We start from the raw sequence: 14,227 nt of genomic DNA on the forward strand, positions 1-14,227 counted from the left end.
GGTTTTTTTCTGCCTTTTTTTTTTTCTTTCAGTAGTTTCTCAAACAACAGTTGAGTCTATGAGGATACACTTTCTAAGCTATTTCAGTTATATTTTTATTCACATTTTTAATGTTACATTGGTGTGTTCTATACCCTCATCTATACACCTGTATTTTCTGTTCCTGAAGTAACTTTTTATTTTCATTTCATGTACTGTTTCTGTCTCACCATGCTGTTTCTCCTTATTCTTCATGTTTTTGCTGAATAGAAATTGTAATGAAAATAATTAGAAGTGCTGAATATAATAAGCTTCATCACTGAAATGATGCCTTGTGTTTAGTACTACTCTAATGTTGCTGAAGGAGGTAGAACAGACACCATTTTTCACCCAAATCTCAAAGAAGAAAAGTAAAACAGTGGAGAATAGTTTCCATCAAGGCCACTCCTGTTCTCTCCTGTCTTTTTTTTCCTCCCACCATCACCCTTAATTTAGTCTTTGTATTTGATTTTTATGCCACTTCATTATTAATAATTATTTATTCCTTACTCTCCGAAGTTCAGATTGTTCTTGCTCCTTTGTGTCCTATTAAAACAAAAGAAAAATCAAGCCTCTCTTAGGAGGAAAGATGGATGCTAAAGCTAAACTTCGTCTACCTATAGTTTGCTTTTCAGGATAAACTAGTTAGATTTTACTAATTTTAATTTTAGAGTAATATGAAATAGTGAATAGCATTGGGTTTCTCTTGTATAGTGGGCAAAGGGTGGAAGTGTGGGATGTGAGTCAGATTTTCTGGTAATGAATTGGAATTGGACTGAACCAAAATGTGAGGATGTTCTGTTGTCACAAATACCCATACACTGTGAAATCTCAATACTAATATCCTGAACACTTTCTCTTAGAAAAAAAAAAAAAAAATTGTTTAAAAGAGCATGTTTTATTGCCTCCTTGCTAAGTCTCTTTGACTTGATCTGGAAAGGTGGGTCTGTCCTGTCATGCAAAGCCCTAAACTCCCTCCATGTTGAGTGAATTTGACTGGTGCTCTGAGGTCTGATGGAAATGGTTTATCTGTAGGATAGGAGCTACTGGTGTCATATTTTTTTTCATTTATCATTCAACTCCATGGAAATTGATACATAATTGCCTTAGAAATAGAAGGCTGTGAGGCTGATGTTATCAATTCCTTCAGCCTGTCAGATTACCTGCTCAGTCTCTGCTGATTCTTAATAAGAATGTTCAGTACTGTCTGTGGTTTCCATTCAATATAATGATTCAAACTTCTACTCTGTGGCTGTCCACAGTGGCTTCTTTGAAGTCATAGAATCTGTCAGGTGTTTAATTTGGATTTAATAGCCTTAGAATGAGTATATATTGACAAGAATAAGCAAACATATTGCCGTTACCAAAGGAAAGATTTCAGTCTTCTACTAAAAAGTAATCTATTGTACAGATTTTTTTAATTGTCTGTTAATTGTTGCATTTTAAAAATTCTTAAAGTTACAGGAAGTCTATTTTTTTAAATGAGGGCTATCTTGATATTATGTTAATGTTTAATTTTTAACTTGGGAACTTAAAAGCTGGGAAAATACATTTTCTTAAATGTACTTCATTTCTCAGACAGCTCTCCCAGCAGCTGCAGCAGCTGTCAGAGCCTGATGTCAGTGAATTCACTGTTTTTTCATTTCTTCCTCATTCAAAGTGGGAGTCAGTTGAACTCTGGTGGCACAGTCAGTTTTTGAAAATTTTTATCATTAAAATGACTTTTTATAAATGAGGTTTTTAAATTTTATGACAGTACTGGATTTCTGTGGCTCACAGAGAGAGCCAACAGGGTTCAGTGTTGTCAGTTCCCTCCTTCCTTACATAAACCCTGAAACTTAGTAGGAAGTTTAAATGATGACACATGTGGTTTTATTTTTGATCATTTAGAGCAGTATCACAGGTTTTTGGGTGAATTTAGGTAAAAATAGTATTTATTCTCTAGACTAAATACTGAGAAGTCCAAACTGCTAAATCTCTCAGTGATTTTTAAGGGGCAGATGCTGTCCACTTTAATTTTTCTTCATAGGTGCATTGCAAATAGAGATCTGTACCTTTTACTAGCAGCAGCTTACAAGAAGATACTCCTGTTGTCAGTCATTTCCTTTATCCATTGTTTGTTTGTTTGGGATGTTGACATCTCCCTGGTTAGTAAGAAGTGAAATGTTTTGGCAGCTAAAGTTGCATGCCAACTTCTAGTGTCTAAGGCATTAACAAACTGTGGCTTGTAATATTGTAAATTGTTAATTTTGACTACAACCTTTAGTGGATGCAAGTGATTCATTTCTGTTTCCACAGTGTCTTCTATATAAATTTTCACTTTTATTTCACCTTTGAACCACATGTTGTACTAGACCTTTTAATAAGTAAGTGGGTGAAGTTTAGGATTCAAAAAGGAAATAATGCAAATGTTTTCATATCCAAAAGTTAGACTACTATTAATTTCAAACACAAATAATGTAATTAATATAAGGTATTGCTGTGGGCAATATTTACTGTAACTTATTTTGCTGGGTCTAGTCAAAGCATTTTTTGTTTTGGTTTTTTTCCTCTGTGGAACTTTATGGCTCTTGTTTACAACCTTGGCAGAAGTCATGTACAGGAAAATACTTTTGTCTTGTATTTGTTCTCATTTGAACCACATGTGAAGAATTTAATGGGTTTTTTTCCTCTCATAAATATTTAAACTCATGATAAGTTGAAAGAGAATGTCCTTGCAGTAGGAGTATCACAAAGATGCTTAAGGAACTTTTGCTTTGGGGACCTCCTCCCAGTCAAGAAGTGCATAAAAGAACTTGGAGAGATGTGATCTGAGCCATTAATGGATGAATGTTGAATGGATATCAGCAAGGCAAAATTGTATTTGTCAGGGTTGGTGAAAAGGGGGTTATTCATGGAAGGTTTGATTGCCAAGTTCTAGCTGGGCATGGGTAGGAAATGTCTCTTGAAGTTCTTACTCAGGAGGCTTTTTATATGAGAAAATTCAACTTAAACATAGTTTAGATGGCAAGTAGCACCTTTAATTAAAATAATGAATTGGGAACAATGAGAGTATGATATGTTTTGTTGGGTGGATTTTTTTCCTCTCCAAGGAGTCTCTGACGAATTTCACTAAACTCTTTCAAGCTGCCTGTTGTTTGATGCCATACCAACTACTTAAATTCTAACATATTAAAGGAAAACAGAATCAGTCTTTGCAAAGTAGGGGTTGGATATACTGCATAGTGAGGGGACTATTGCTCACTTTGCTTGAATTACCCTAAATGCAAACCTTTCCACTGCCTGTCACAGCTGCCTCCTAGTTACCCAACAGGAAGGCTGGCTGTTAGTGCAAGCTCGCTGATTATTTCCAGCCTTTGTGAGGTTTTTTTTAAATCAAAGTTACTGCAAATGAAGTAACTATCTCTGAAGCCACACTGTTGCTAAGGGAAGGATTTGAGGTATTTCATTAGGTACTGTGAGGTCCATAAGTGCTTTAAAAGGGTTTTGCATTCACATTTATATGTTACAATTTATCTTTTAAAAATAAACTTATGTACAAAGCATGTAACTTTGCAAAGGGCATTTTGGTGGCTAACAGACTTTATTAATTGCCAGGCTTTTTTTCATACTTGGAATTTTTCTTTTGCCAGCAGTTTCTAACCTGTTTCAAGAACATTGTTTTGTTTACTCTGCAGAACTTCTTCTGGTTTATAAAATGGGGTAAGAAAGGGAGAAGAAATCCTGATGTATTTTTATGTATCTGCTCTGTGTAACCTGTTTATCTAAACCCTGTTTCTGTGTCTTCCTCTGAGCCTAAATAGATGGCTGTATTCCAGTGGAAATTAGAACAGATGCTTCTTTATTAATCCATCTAAATTTTTCCCATACTAAAGTAGAAATTCTTCTTTTCTTCTCCCTCTCCTCCCTCTCTCCACCTTCAAATTTTACATTAGTCCCTACCACAGCTGCTAGCACTCCTGATGCTGTTGACAAATACTTGGAGACACCTGGAGATGAGAATGAACATGCCCATTTCCAGAAGGCCAAGGAGAGGCTTGAAGCTAAGCATCGTGAAAGAATGTCTCAGGTAAGGGGGAGATTTCTTTATTCCTGAGTGTGGGAGTTTGTCTGTCAAGTAATAAGTGATCCTTCATCTTCCTATTTCCCAAGGCTTAATCCAGGTGCCCTGCCAGTTTGCAATGCTGTAAAAACATCATTTACTGCCTTTCTGACTCTTGTCTAAGAATTCAGCTGTCTGACACATTTATGGTTCTGTCACCATAAGTTGCTACAGTTACTAGAAGGGTTAAAAGAAAAAAAAAAAAACTGTAAAAAAGTTCTCTCATCTTTGTGGGAGAATGTTTGTCTTGAGAGATTATTCATGTTTTAAAGTAAAGAACTTGGCCTCTCTATTAATTGTCCTTCCCTTGGAGCAGCTGAGGGAAGATAGTTTGTGTTGGGCATTTTCTGTGTGTGCCCTGGGGTAGTGTAAGATCACATCTGTTCATCTAGTGGGATTAAGCCTCAAAGTAACATGATACACATCTAAAGTCAAAGAAAAGAGGAAAAACTGGTGCTTTTGAACTAAAAATCCAAACTGAGTTAACCCGTTTCTTTCCCTTCAACCAAAGAGATTTGTGTTGCTGTGAAACTGTACCCACGTTCTAATCCAGTGAGAGATGAGCTACCCACTCTCTCAGAAACAGGGCTTATAATAGCAATGCCAATAAAAATGGTCACAGCTCTTTTTTAACAGCAAAAAAGAAAAATATTAGAGGTTTAAAGGAAAGCATATATTTTGAGAATGAAAAAGCACAACAAATGAATATAGTATAATTCAGATGCACTTCATATACCTGTGCAGCTAATTTACTGTATTTTTTCATTATAACTTGTTCCCTTGATGGGATTTCAGTGTGTCTGTCTGTTACTGATACATTAGTAGCCTTTAGTTCTGTGCTAAAATATTATTCCAAAAATGAAAATAAAATGTTTTGAATGAAAAGAAAATTAAGCTCTTATTGTACATCCATGCCTATTGGTACTGTAGCTGTGCCAGGCACTTCTCTGATAAATTGGGCAGCTCATCTTACCTGAAGCACTCATCCAATTGGTGCAAGCCACATACTGAAAATATGGAATATGACATGTCATAGATAGGAAGTTAGGTGCTCCTCATCTGCTTGGGAAGTGTTGAAGCACAAACAACCTGTCTCCTGTTTAAAAAGAGAAAACAGAGCCAATTTAATGGACAGGGAATCCAGAGAATAAAAAAAAGGTTACATAGCCTGCCTAGCAGAGGAGAGACCCTGCTTTGGCTAGGTCTGCAGAGGGTTGGTGAATAATACAGCCACCACCCCATCTTTCCTTCCCCTTGAAACAACCTTTTTGTAAAAAATGCTGTTGAGGTGGGTTTCTTGAAAGCAAAGGATAGTCAGTGCAGATTTCCTTGGCATAGTCTTTAGATTCTGGAGGAAAATGTGCTTCCACGTTTTTCTCCAAAATCCCAGTATGTAAAGGTTAAGCTGCATAATTAGAGGCAGTATTTGGGTGATCTGTGTATTTGAGCATCTGGAGGACCCTGTCAACTGCAGGGTGTGATTCAGAGGTTTGACTGAAACCGGAGCTGGTGCCCTCATTAGCACATTTCCAGCCATTCTTCCTGTCAGCACTGTGCACACAGGGGGTGAGGCCATTCAGCTGCCCCCTCCTGCAATGTCAGTCCTCCAAAATCAAGTCAGATAACCAGCTCTGACCAGTTCAGCAACCTAAGTCAGCCCTGGTAAAAAACAGCATGATCAATACATTAAAAAAAATGTAAAAAAATACGAAAATATAACTTAGGCTTAAGTTGCCTAAGCTGCTTATGAAACCACATGTTAAAGGACATGTGTTTTGACGTACACAGATCCCCTGCAGAGCTTTAAATATCAGAAAGATCTTCATGGAAGATCTAGAAGGGAAAGGTAATTTTTAGAAACTTAACTTATGATTTGTAAAGTATTGAACTAACCTCTCCATGTTAAATTGTCAAATGTTTAAAAGATTGTAGATGCTAGTAGAAAAGCCAGCGAGTTCACCATTCTGTGTTTCCTGACATAAACATCAAGGTCCAATACCACTGGTTTCCTTTTCTGGCAATTTATTTTAAAATTACTTTTTGCATTTTATTTAAAATCAGGTATGTTCTTAATATAAAATTCAAATATATATGTAGCTGAAAATTTATGGGGAACTCTTACTTGTTATGTTAAAAATAATGCTGAATAAGTTAATTTTGTTTTCATACCTTTGCTGTCAATGATTTTCCTGGTAAAAAGAAAAGGTAACAAATGAGAGTCACTGGCCAAGTCCTCCAGCCGCACCAAACTTTTTTTTTAATTCAAAGTCCCATTCTTTCAAAGCTGGAAGATGCAGTCTTAGAAAGCAGCAGAAAATCCGATTTTTCTTCTAATAAAAAGAGAAAAACTGATCGAGTAATTCTTTAATCCTGGTAAATGTCATAATCTGAAATAGATTGGTTTGTTCACAAAACACAGATAATTTATTTCATTTAATAAGAAGTCTAGTGTTAAAATAGTAATGGGTTTGGTGCACACCTTATTTTGCAACAGTCAGTTAACTAAGAAAAAAATCAGATGCATTCTAGTTGACATGAAAAATGTAGCTATCTAAGGAGTAGGGAAGTTTATCACTAAACTTGAAGTGAAATATTTTAAAACATGTCATCAGGGAAAATGTAAATATTCTGCATATCCTTTTTCTGAGATTTCCCTTAATTTATCCTGAAATTCTGACAACTTGTGGTTTTTTTGCTCTTGTATAAAGATGCTCACACAAGCAGAGACCAAGATTCTGTCAGTGCTTATGTCACATCATAGTTCACAGCTCATGAATGACTTTTAGTAAGGAAGTTTGACTCTGTGATGACTTGATGCACCTCCTGTTCAGACTCTTTCAGTCTCTTGTGCTCTAAAGTGTCCATCTCTTTAGACTACAGATCCTGAAGGTTTCTGCACCACACCTGTGGCAACAAGGCTTATAAATGTTCATATTTTATAGTAAGGAGAATTACATTAATACAAATTTTAAGCCTTTCCCAAGAATTAATAATGCAGCCTCAATAGCAGGAAAACTGCATTCCCATGCAAACAGGGGTGGCCAATCACTGATGCATGTGTAACCTTTAAATGTTTGCTGTTCTCCAAAAGATAACACGGAAAGGTTGTGTTAACTGATTTCAAGATGTCATGGTTCTTGTTTCTTGTTTTGGAACCATTCCCCTTTTTCTCTTTTCATTTTGTTAATGGCTGTACAGCTCCCTTACTTAATTAGTTGCTGCTAAATAGCCTGATGAACCAGATACCAAACCTTACTCAAGAGAGCAGTATATTTATACATTTCTCTCCTAAGACATCCTGTGACGTCCTCGTGTCTTAAATTTGCTCTTCCTTTGGCTGTCTACGATATTTTTGGAATTGTAGCATGTAGAATACTTATGGTAGGAACTTAATGACACCTTGTGTCCTAGAATAGTTTTGCTTCTTGGAAGTTTATTTCCAAAGCAAGCATCTAAAAATACTGCAGTTCTCAACCAGCCTGAACAGGTCTGGTGTTCGTTCAAGGTTTTTGGGGTTTTTTTTGATCATTGAATGCTAGTTGCCCTAACATCCTGGATAAATCTTCAGATGATTTTTAGTCCCAGTGACACTGTAGAATCACAGAATGGTTTGACTTGGAGAGACCTTAAAGATCATTTAGTTCCGCCACCCTGCCATGGGCAGGGGCATCTTGCAATACCTCAGGTTGCTTCAAATCCCATCAGCCTGTCCTTGAACATTTCCAGGGATGGAGCATCCACAGCTTCTCTGGGCAACCTGTGCCAGGGCCTCACCACCCTCACAGTAAAGAATTTCTTTCTAATATTGAATTGAAACTTACTTTCTTTCAGTTTAAAAGAATTTCTCCGTATCACTACATGATTTGAGAAGTCCCCTCTCCTGCCTTCATGAAGGCTCCCTTTAGACAATGGAGGGCTGCTGTAAGGTCTCCCTGAAGGTCTCCAGACTCAAGAACCCCAGATCTCTCACCCTGGCCTCAGAGGAGGTGCTCCAATCCTTTATCATCTTCATGGTCCTCTTCTAGACCCGCTCAAGCAGATTGATGTGCATCTTGTGTTGGGCCCCAGAGCTGGATGCAGCACTGCAGGTGGGGTCTCATCCCCCAGAGCAGAGCAGGGGGACAGAATGCTGAACCTGCTGTCCATGGTGTTTTGGATACAGGATACACTGAACTTCCTGGGCTCTGAGCACGCGTGGCTAGCTCATAGTTGGTTTGTCATCCACCAGGACACTCAAGTTCTTTTCCCAGGGCTTCTCTCAGTCCACTCTCAGCCTCTACTGGTTTTGGGATTGCCCCAGTGCAGGAGCCCACACATGGCCCTGTTGAACTTGAACCTGTGGTTTTCCCAAGCCTGCCTCTCAAGCCTGTCCAGGTCCCTCTGGATGACATCCCTGCCCTGTAGATTATCAATCACACCACTGACCTTGGTTCACCTAACTGAGATTGCTCTCATTCCTGCTGTCCATGTCCTCAACAAAGATATTAAATAATACCAGTTCATGTATTCCTTAGATTCCACCATCTCTACTGCAGTGTGTGGGAAGCCTGTTTCCTTCCTTAAAACTGTCCAGTTAATAGGATTACCCCCCTCAGTTGTAGTGAGGACTCTTTGGAGAAGTTTAATGATATTACCAGAAAAAAGGTCAAGACTTAAGTGTGGAAAAACAGCCCTTGACAAAGATAGATCCCCTTTTGGCACAACTGTGACCATTCTTACGAAGCCAACCTTCAGGCAAGTACCTCTGCTGGCCTGATTGTGCTAACCCAAATGCCTGCCATAAATTCTTCTCTTGCAGATATGCTTTTGTGCCCTAGTGTAAAAAATGGGAGTGAATGAATTCTGCTGCTTCAATGCATAATTAAATTTTTGTACTTAGCATCTCTTAATAATGAATGACATTTCCATACCACCTCTTTCCCTCTTACTGTCCCTTGAAGCCCAATTTCAAAAAGCATCTGCCAGGCTCTAAGGCCTGAGTTTTGAAGAAATTTGACTTTGAAATGGCTTGCTGCCTATATTTCAAACAGAAGCTGTTATTTTCCCCGTACAAAGCCTCCAACCCTTGAAGAGCCTTAAATCTGTACATTTTTCATAGGTCTGTGCTATCAACAGAGGAGAATAGGTTTGTAAATGCAGAGGCCAAGTTCAGCTTTCTTTTGCACCTGTGCAACTGGAGAATTTTTTCTCCTCCTTGCTCTTTGGGGCCCTCTATAGCACTGTGGCTTATTTCTCACTCACAAATCCCTGAAGTGATGACCTTTGGTGGGAGCAGCAGTTCCTTGTGGGTGGTAGCATGGCCCATGGATAGCTGTACCTTCAGTTGGTTAGCACACACACACAGATGCTCTCAAGTATTGAAGTCTTCTCAGTTACAAAAATCCATCACTCAGGTCACAGCAGTCTTTACAGGAATATTGTTTCTGCAAACAGTTGTGTAATTCTGTTTTTTTCCAAAACCTTCCAGTTTTGTGGCACCAGAGCTGAACTCTGAGGAACTAATTTACATTCCTCCCAACTAGCTGTATAGGCTGTCAGTTTATCACCCTGCCTTCCATGCCTTAAAAGATTTAATGAAATAAAATGGACAGACACAGACCTGGTGTAGCCAAAGGTCCTCTTAATCACATTATCCACAGTGCTTATTTTTGCCATGAGGGTTAGTTTGGGGGGTGAAGATGGCAAGGCAACTCTTGTTCTGAAAATCCATAGCTGCTCTTTCAGAGTAGAAAAATTAGGCAAATATCAGAGATGTGATTTTAAGACAGAAAGGAAGAAGATGAAGAAGAAAATCATGAAGTTGCTAATCTAGGCCAATGTTCAAGCTTGAGCACATCATTGTAGTTAATGACTCGGCTTAATGCCATAATTTCTGGGCCTTCTGTAAGTTCACATCCTGCTGCTATCCTCTCTATTCACAGAGGAGCAAAGAGAACTAACTCTGTGAATAAAGCAGAAAGAACCCTGAATATTCATTCAAATATTCCCCAGAATGGGATTAAACCCAGAAGTGGTTATATGTTGATACCAAAAATTGGATGTATTTTATTTGAAAGAGGTGGAAAGGAAAGGAAAAGAAAAAGAAAAGAAGGGGACAGGGAGAGTGACAGAAATGAAGTAGAAGCATATCACCCTCCATGGGTCCCAATGATATCATTGGTCCCCTCTATCTGATCTTCTTGGATGTGATGGTCCCCTGCTGAAAAGCATAGAATCCCATGGATTAATACCCATTTGGGCAGGTGGGAAAACACAGGTACCTCCCTGAGGGGGGGGCAGTTTGACACTGTCCCTTGCAAGACTGTGGATCTGTTGCATCATGTAGGATCACGTGCAGTGCTCTGGTGCAGGGTCTTGGAACTCCTTTGGGGGTTGTCATGATCTGGCATAACACAGAAAACCAAAGCAAACTAAGCTTCTGTGGATAAAATGGATCAGACCCAAGACAGTTTTAAATATACCCAAAAAAATGTGATTAAAACCAAACAAGGTTAGATGTTGTTGCCAGAAAAACTTGATATATTTTATTTAATAGTAAAAGAGGCAAAGAGAAAGACAAAAGAAAGAATTAGAAGAACAGTTGTGCATGGGGAGTGGAGGACTGGAAGAGAGTGACAGGGGTTAGGTAGAAACATATCACCCTTCTGAAGGTCCCAATGACATCTCATTCTTCTCCTCCATCACATCTTTTTGGTGGTCAGGGTCCCCCACCCTGGTGGTGACAAAAAGTATAGAATCCCATGGGTTAATATACATTTGGGCCAGGTAGGAACGTCCAGGTGCCTGCCCTGAGGGTGCTAGCTTTGACACTGTCCCTTGCAACACTGTGGACCTGTTGCATCATGTTGCAGTGCTGTGGTGCAGGGTCTGGGGACCCCTTTGGGGTGCCATTGATGGGCCACGACACCCCCTCAGCTGTCCTTCACGTGGATGTGGCTTTTCCTGGAGTGAAGGGACCCCAGGCTCCTCTGCCCAGTGGAGGATGGGCATTCACTGCCTCTCACCAGAGACTTTTTCTGCATACACCCAAACCCCTTCTCCTCCCCTCTTTGGTGGAGGTCTGTGCAAGCCTGGCAGCAGATGAGCCTGGGGCTGTGGCCCCCACCCCTGAAGGTGCTGGGCTGGGCCCTCACTGGATGCTCTTCCAGATGCTTTGAACAATAGTGTCACTTTTCTTATCTCTGTTCCTTAGGAGGTTTAACTCACAGTTCAGGGTTTCAGTCAGGAGGCCCATTCAGGGTGGGCTTGGATGGTCTTCTGTGCAGCTTTTGTTATGTGCTCTTGCTATAATAGACAAAAGCATAAAATCTCAGTCTCTGACACATCCTGCCATCAGTGGCATCTCAGGTCTCTGGAAAGATGCTGCCTATGTGCATGAATTATTTTCTCATTCCCCCCAGTCATATGGCCTCAGCACAATTAAGAGCTGAATTCTTAATGCACACTGAATACACAGCAGCACTCTGAGAATTAACATGTTTTTTTTCCAGAACACACCACTGTGCTCTAAATTGTGATGTCAGTTATTGTCATCTAGTTCTTTTTTGTCAGAGAATCTGTGAAATCTCCTGTGCCAAAGTATTGCAGTAGTAGCAGGTGAGGGGTGATGTATAACTTCAGTCAGTGCTCTGCCCATCATGTTCCCTGTCATTAGTTCCATGCTACAACTGCTTGTAAATTTTGTTTTCCTGCTGCCTTAGAGCTTGGCTTCGATTTAAACATCAATGGGTATTGTCTGATGAGAAGATAATGTAACCTGAAGAGGCAGTTTTAGGCTGACAGTTACCTTGGTTGGAGTACAGTTCTTGGGACTTAAATTTCAGCTTAGTTTTCAGTAAAAGAGAGGGGTGAGATAAAGACCCGTGATTCTAACTATTTAGTTTCTGGTTTCTGCTTTTAACTGCTACCTAACCATGCCCCTGGTGAAGCCAAAAAGCAGGCAGAACAATTTCTCAGATTTCACCAAAAAAAATTTAAAGTTTACAGCACCCCATTAGCTTCCCAAAAGATAAGTCTCCATTCTTTTGGGCTGTTCTTGAGGCCTGAATCTCTTACAGATAAATCATTTTGCTGACCATGAGATAATCTGTTTTTACCATAACTGATATATTGCTGTCTTGAGATACACTCTAGGGTTTGGGGTTAAAAGGAAGATTAAAACTGGCAACAAAATCCCATACAGTGAGTTGTTTTGGAATGCAGATTTCAGCCTGCTGGGCATGGGTAATCCTACAACCCTGTATAGAACTGAGAGGTATTACATTTTAAGGCCTGGGACTTGCAGAAGTCTCCTTTGAGCTCAGGTCTCTGTGGGTTGTTTTTTTTAAAGGCACAGGTTCGGCCAGGTACCCTTAGGCACCACCAGCACTTTCCAGTCTGCTCATCAAAGAGCCTGATTAGCAGTGTCTGGTGTGTGTGGAAAAACTGGGAAGCCTGAGATAGGAGGTGAGTGCTGGAGGCTCAACTTGCAAACATGAGACACAGCAGGTGTTACTTCTTAAGCCTTTGGTATTGGTCTTGGTAAAATTTCAGTTGTCCATGTGGACCCTGAGCTTTTTTCAAAATTATCTAGACAATTTTTATTAAATGGTGTGAAAGTGTGTGTTTTATTGAGAAGGAAAGGAAATGCACATTGTGAGTAATTGCTTATAGGTTTCTTATGCTAATCCTGCACATAAATAGTCACATATTTGTGTGCACTTCATTCAGTGGGAACAATTGTTCCTATATAAAATGTATTTACTGAGGAGATTGCTGTCTAGGTGTGAAATGAGTGATGCCTACAGAGGACAGAAAGGTTTCAGATCTCATGGACAACAAGTTAACCCACTCCCTGACTATTGAAATACTACTGTTTGTGTTACAGGAAGAGGAGGCTTCATACATGCTGAAAGAAATGACACTGAAAGATCTCCTACATTATTTTTCTGACAGTGTTGTACTTGAGATACATATTCAGTTCTTGGAAGTGTTTCTACAGCCTCTGTTTCTGGACAAATAGCTGGACTAGCACAAATTATGTGTAATTTTTGATCTGCCCTACTCAGGCCAATGATGCAGTCTGAATAAATTAAAAGCTTTCATGGTGCCAATAAAGGTGGCATGATTCAATTGGAATGAGTTCAAGGTGTGAAATTTACACCCTTGGACAAAAAGAGTGGAATCAGTTTTCTTTCTGGCTGAGGTGAAAAAGGTTGGTGTATTTACCATGGAGATCTCCACTTCCCTTCCTTGAGGGCTGGTTAACGTGTTCCTTCACAGGGAGCTGTGATAGCTTGACACAGTGTTCAGACACACAAGTGCTGTCTTTTTTTAATTTAATAACAGGATCCTACCTTCATAAAATGTTGTAACTGCCTTTTTATTTAGAGATAAAAGGAGGAGAGGAATGTAAAAATACGACTCTTGGAGCTGCAGTGCTTGGCTGCTGCTAAGCTATGGGACAAGGGAGGAAAATAGCAAAGTCACACTTTTTATATTCTTCATCAGGTCATGAGGGAGTGGGAAGAGGCAGAACGCCAAGCAAAGAGCTTGCCAAAGGCCGACAAGAAAGCTGTCATCCAGGTAAAGGAAAATCCAACCACAACCTTACCATCTGGAGCCCCAGTTAAGATACAGGGGGTGCTGGGTGTGATGAAATTTAATAATCTACTTTATGGAGATTTCATGTTATTCTCTGCCCTTTTTTTCCCCATCTGTGCTGATGTCTTCTCTGTTTCTATTGTGATTGATGTTTTTTTCAGCATTTCCAGGAGAAAGTGGAATCACTGGAGCAGGAAGCAGCAAATGAAAGACAGCAGCTTGTGGAGACTCACATGGCACGGGTGGAAGCCATGCTGAACGACCGCCGGCGCATTGCTCTGGAGAACTACATCACAGCCCTGCAGACTGTCCCACCCAGGGTGAGTGGGACACCACAGGCTCTGCCAGCTGTGTCTAAACCATTGCAGTTGTCCTGGGGGGAATGTAGATGTGCCCAGGGGCAGTCCAGCTCTGGAGCCCGGATCTCACTGTGCAAGGGCTGTGACAGCAGTCACACAGTTTGCCTAAGTACATACACAAGCTCCCCATGTGAATACCTGTTGATGGATAGATGCATAGTAAAGA

At 39.9% G+C, this 14,227-nt stretch overlaps 1 protein-coding gene across 4 annotated transcripts in view; it reads left to right on the plus strand.

The window, feature by feature from the left end:
• The window catches only part of APP (amyloid beta precursor protein), a 193,468-nt gene that overhangs the window by 127,813 nt on the left and 51,428 nt on the right, over positions 1–14,227 (plus strand). For all 4 annotated transcript variants that reach the window (XM_063150005.1, XM_063150004.1, XM_063150006.1 and 1 more), the window contains 3 exons: positions 3,954–4,087; positions 13,610–13,684; positions 13,864–14,022. In XM_063150005.1, coding sequence (XP_063006075.1) covers positions 3,954–4,087; positions 13,610–13,684; positions 13,864–14,022 — 368 coding nt within the window. The remainder of the gene's footprint in view (positions 1–3,953; positions 4,088–13,609; positions 13,685–13,863; positions 14,023–14,227) is intronic.

Source organism: Melospiza melodia, chromosome 2, assembly GCF_035770615.1.
Source record: "Melospiza melodia melodia isolate bMelMel2 chromosome 2, bMelMel2.pri, whole genome shotgun sequence".
In the NCBI taxonomy this organism is placed as follows: Eukaryota; Metazoa; Chordata; class Aves; order Passeriformes; family Passerellidae; genus Melospiza; species Melospiza melodia.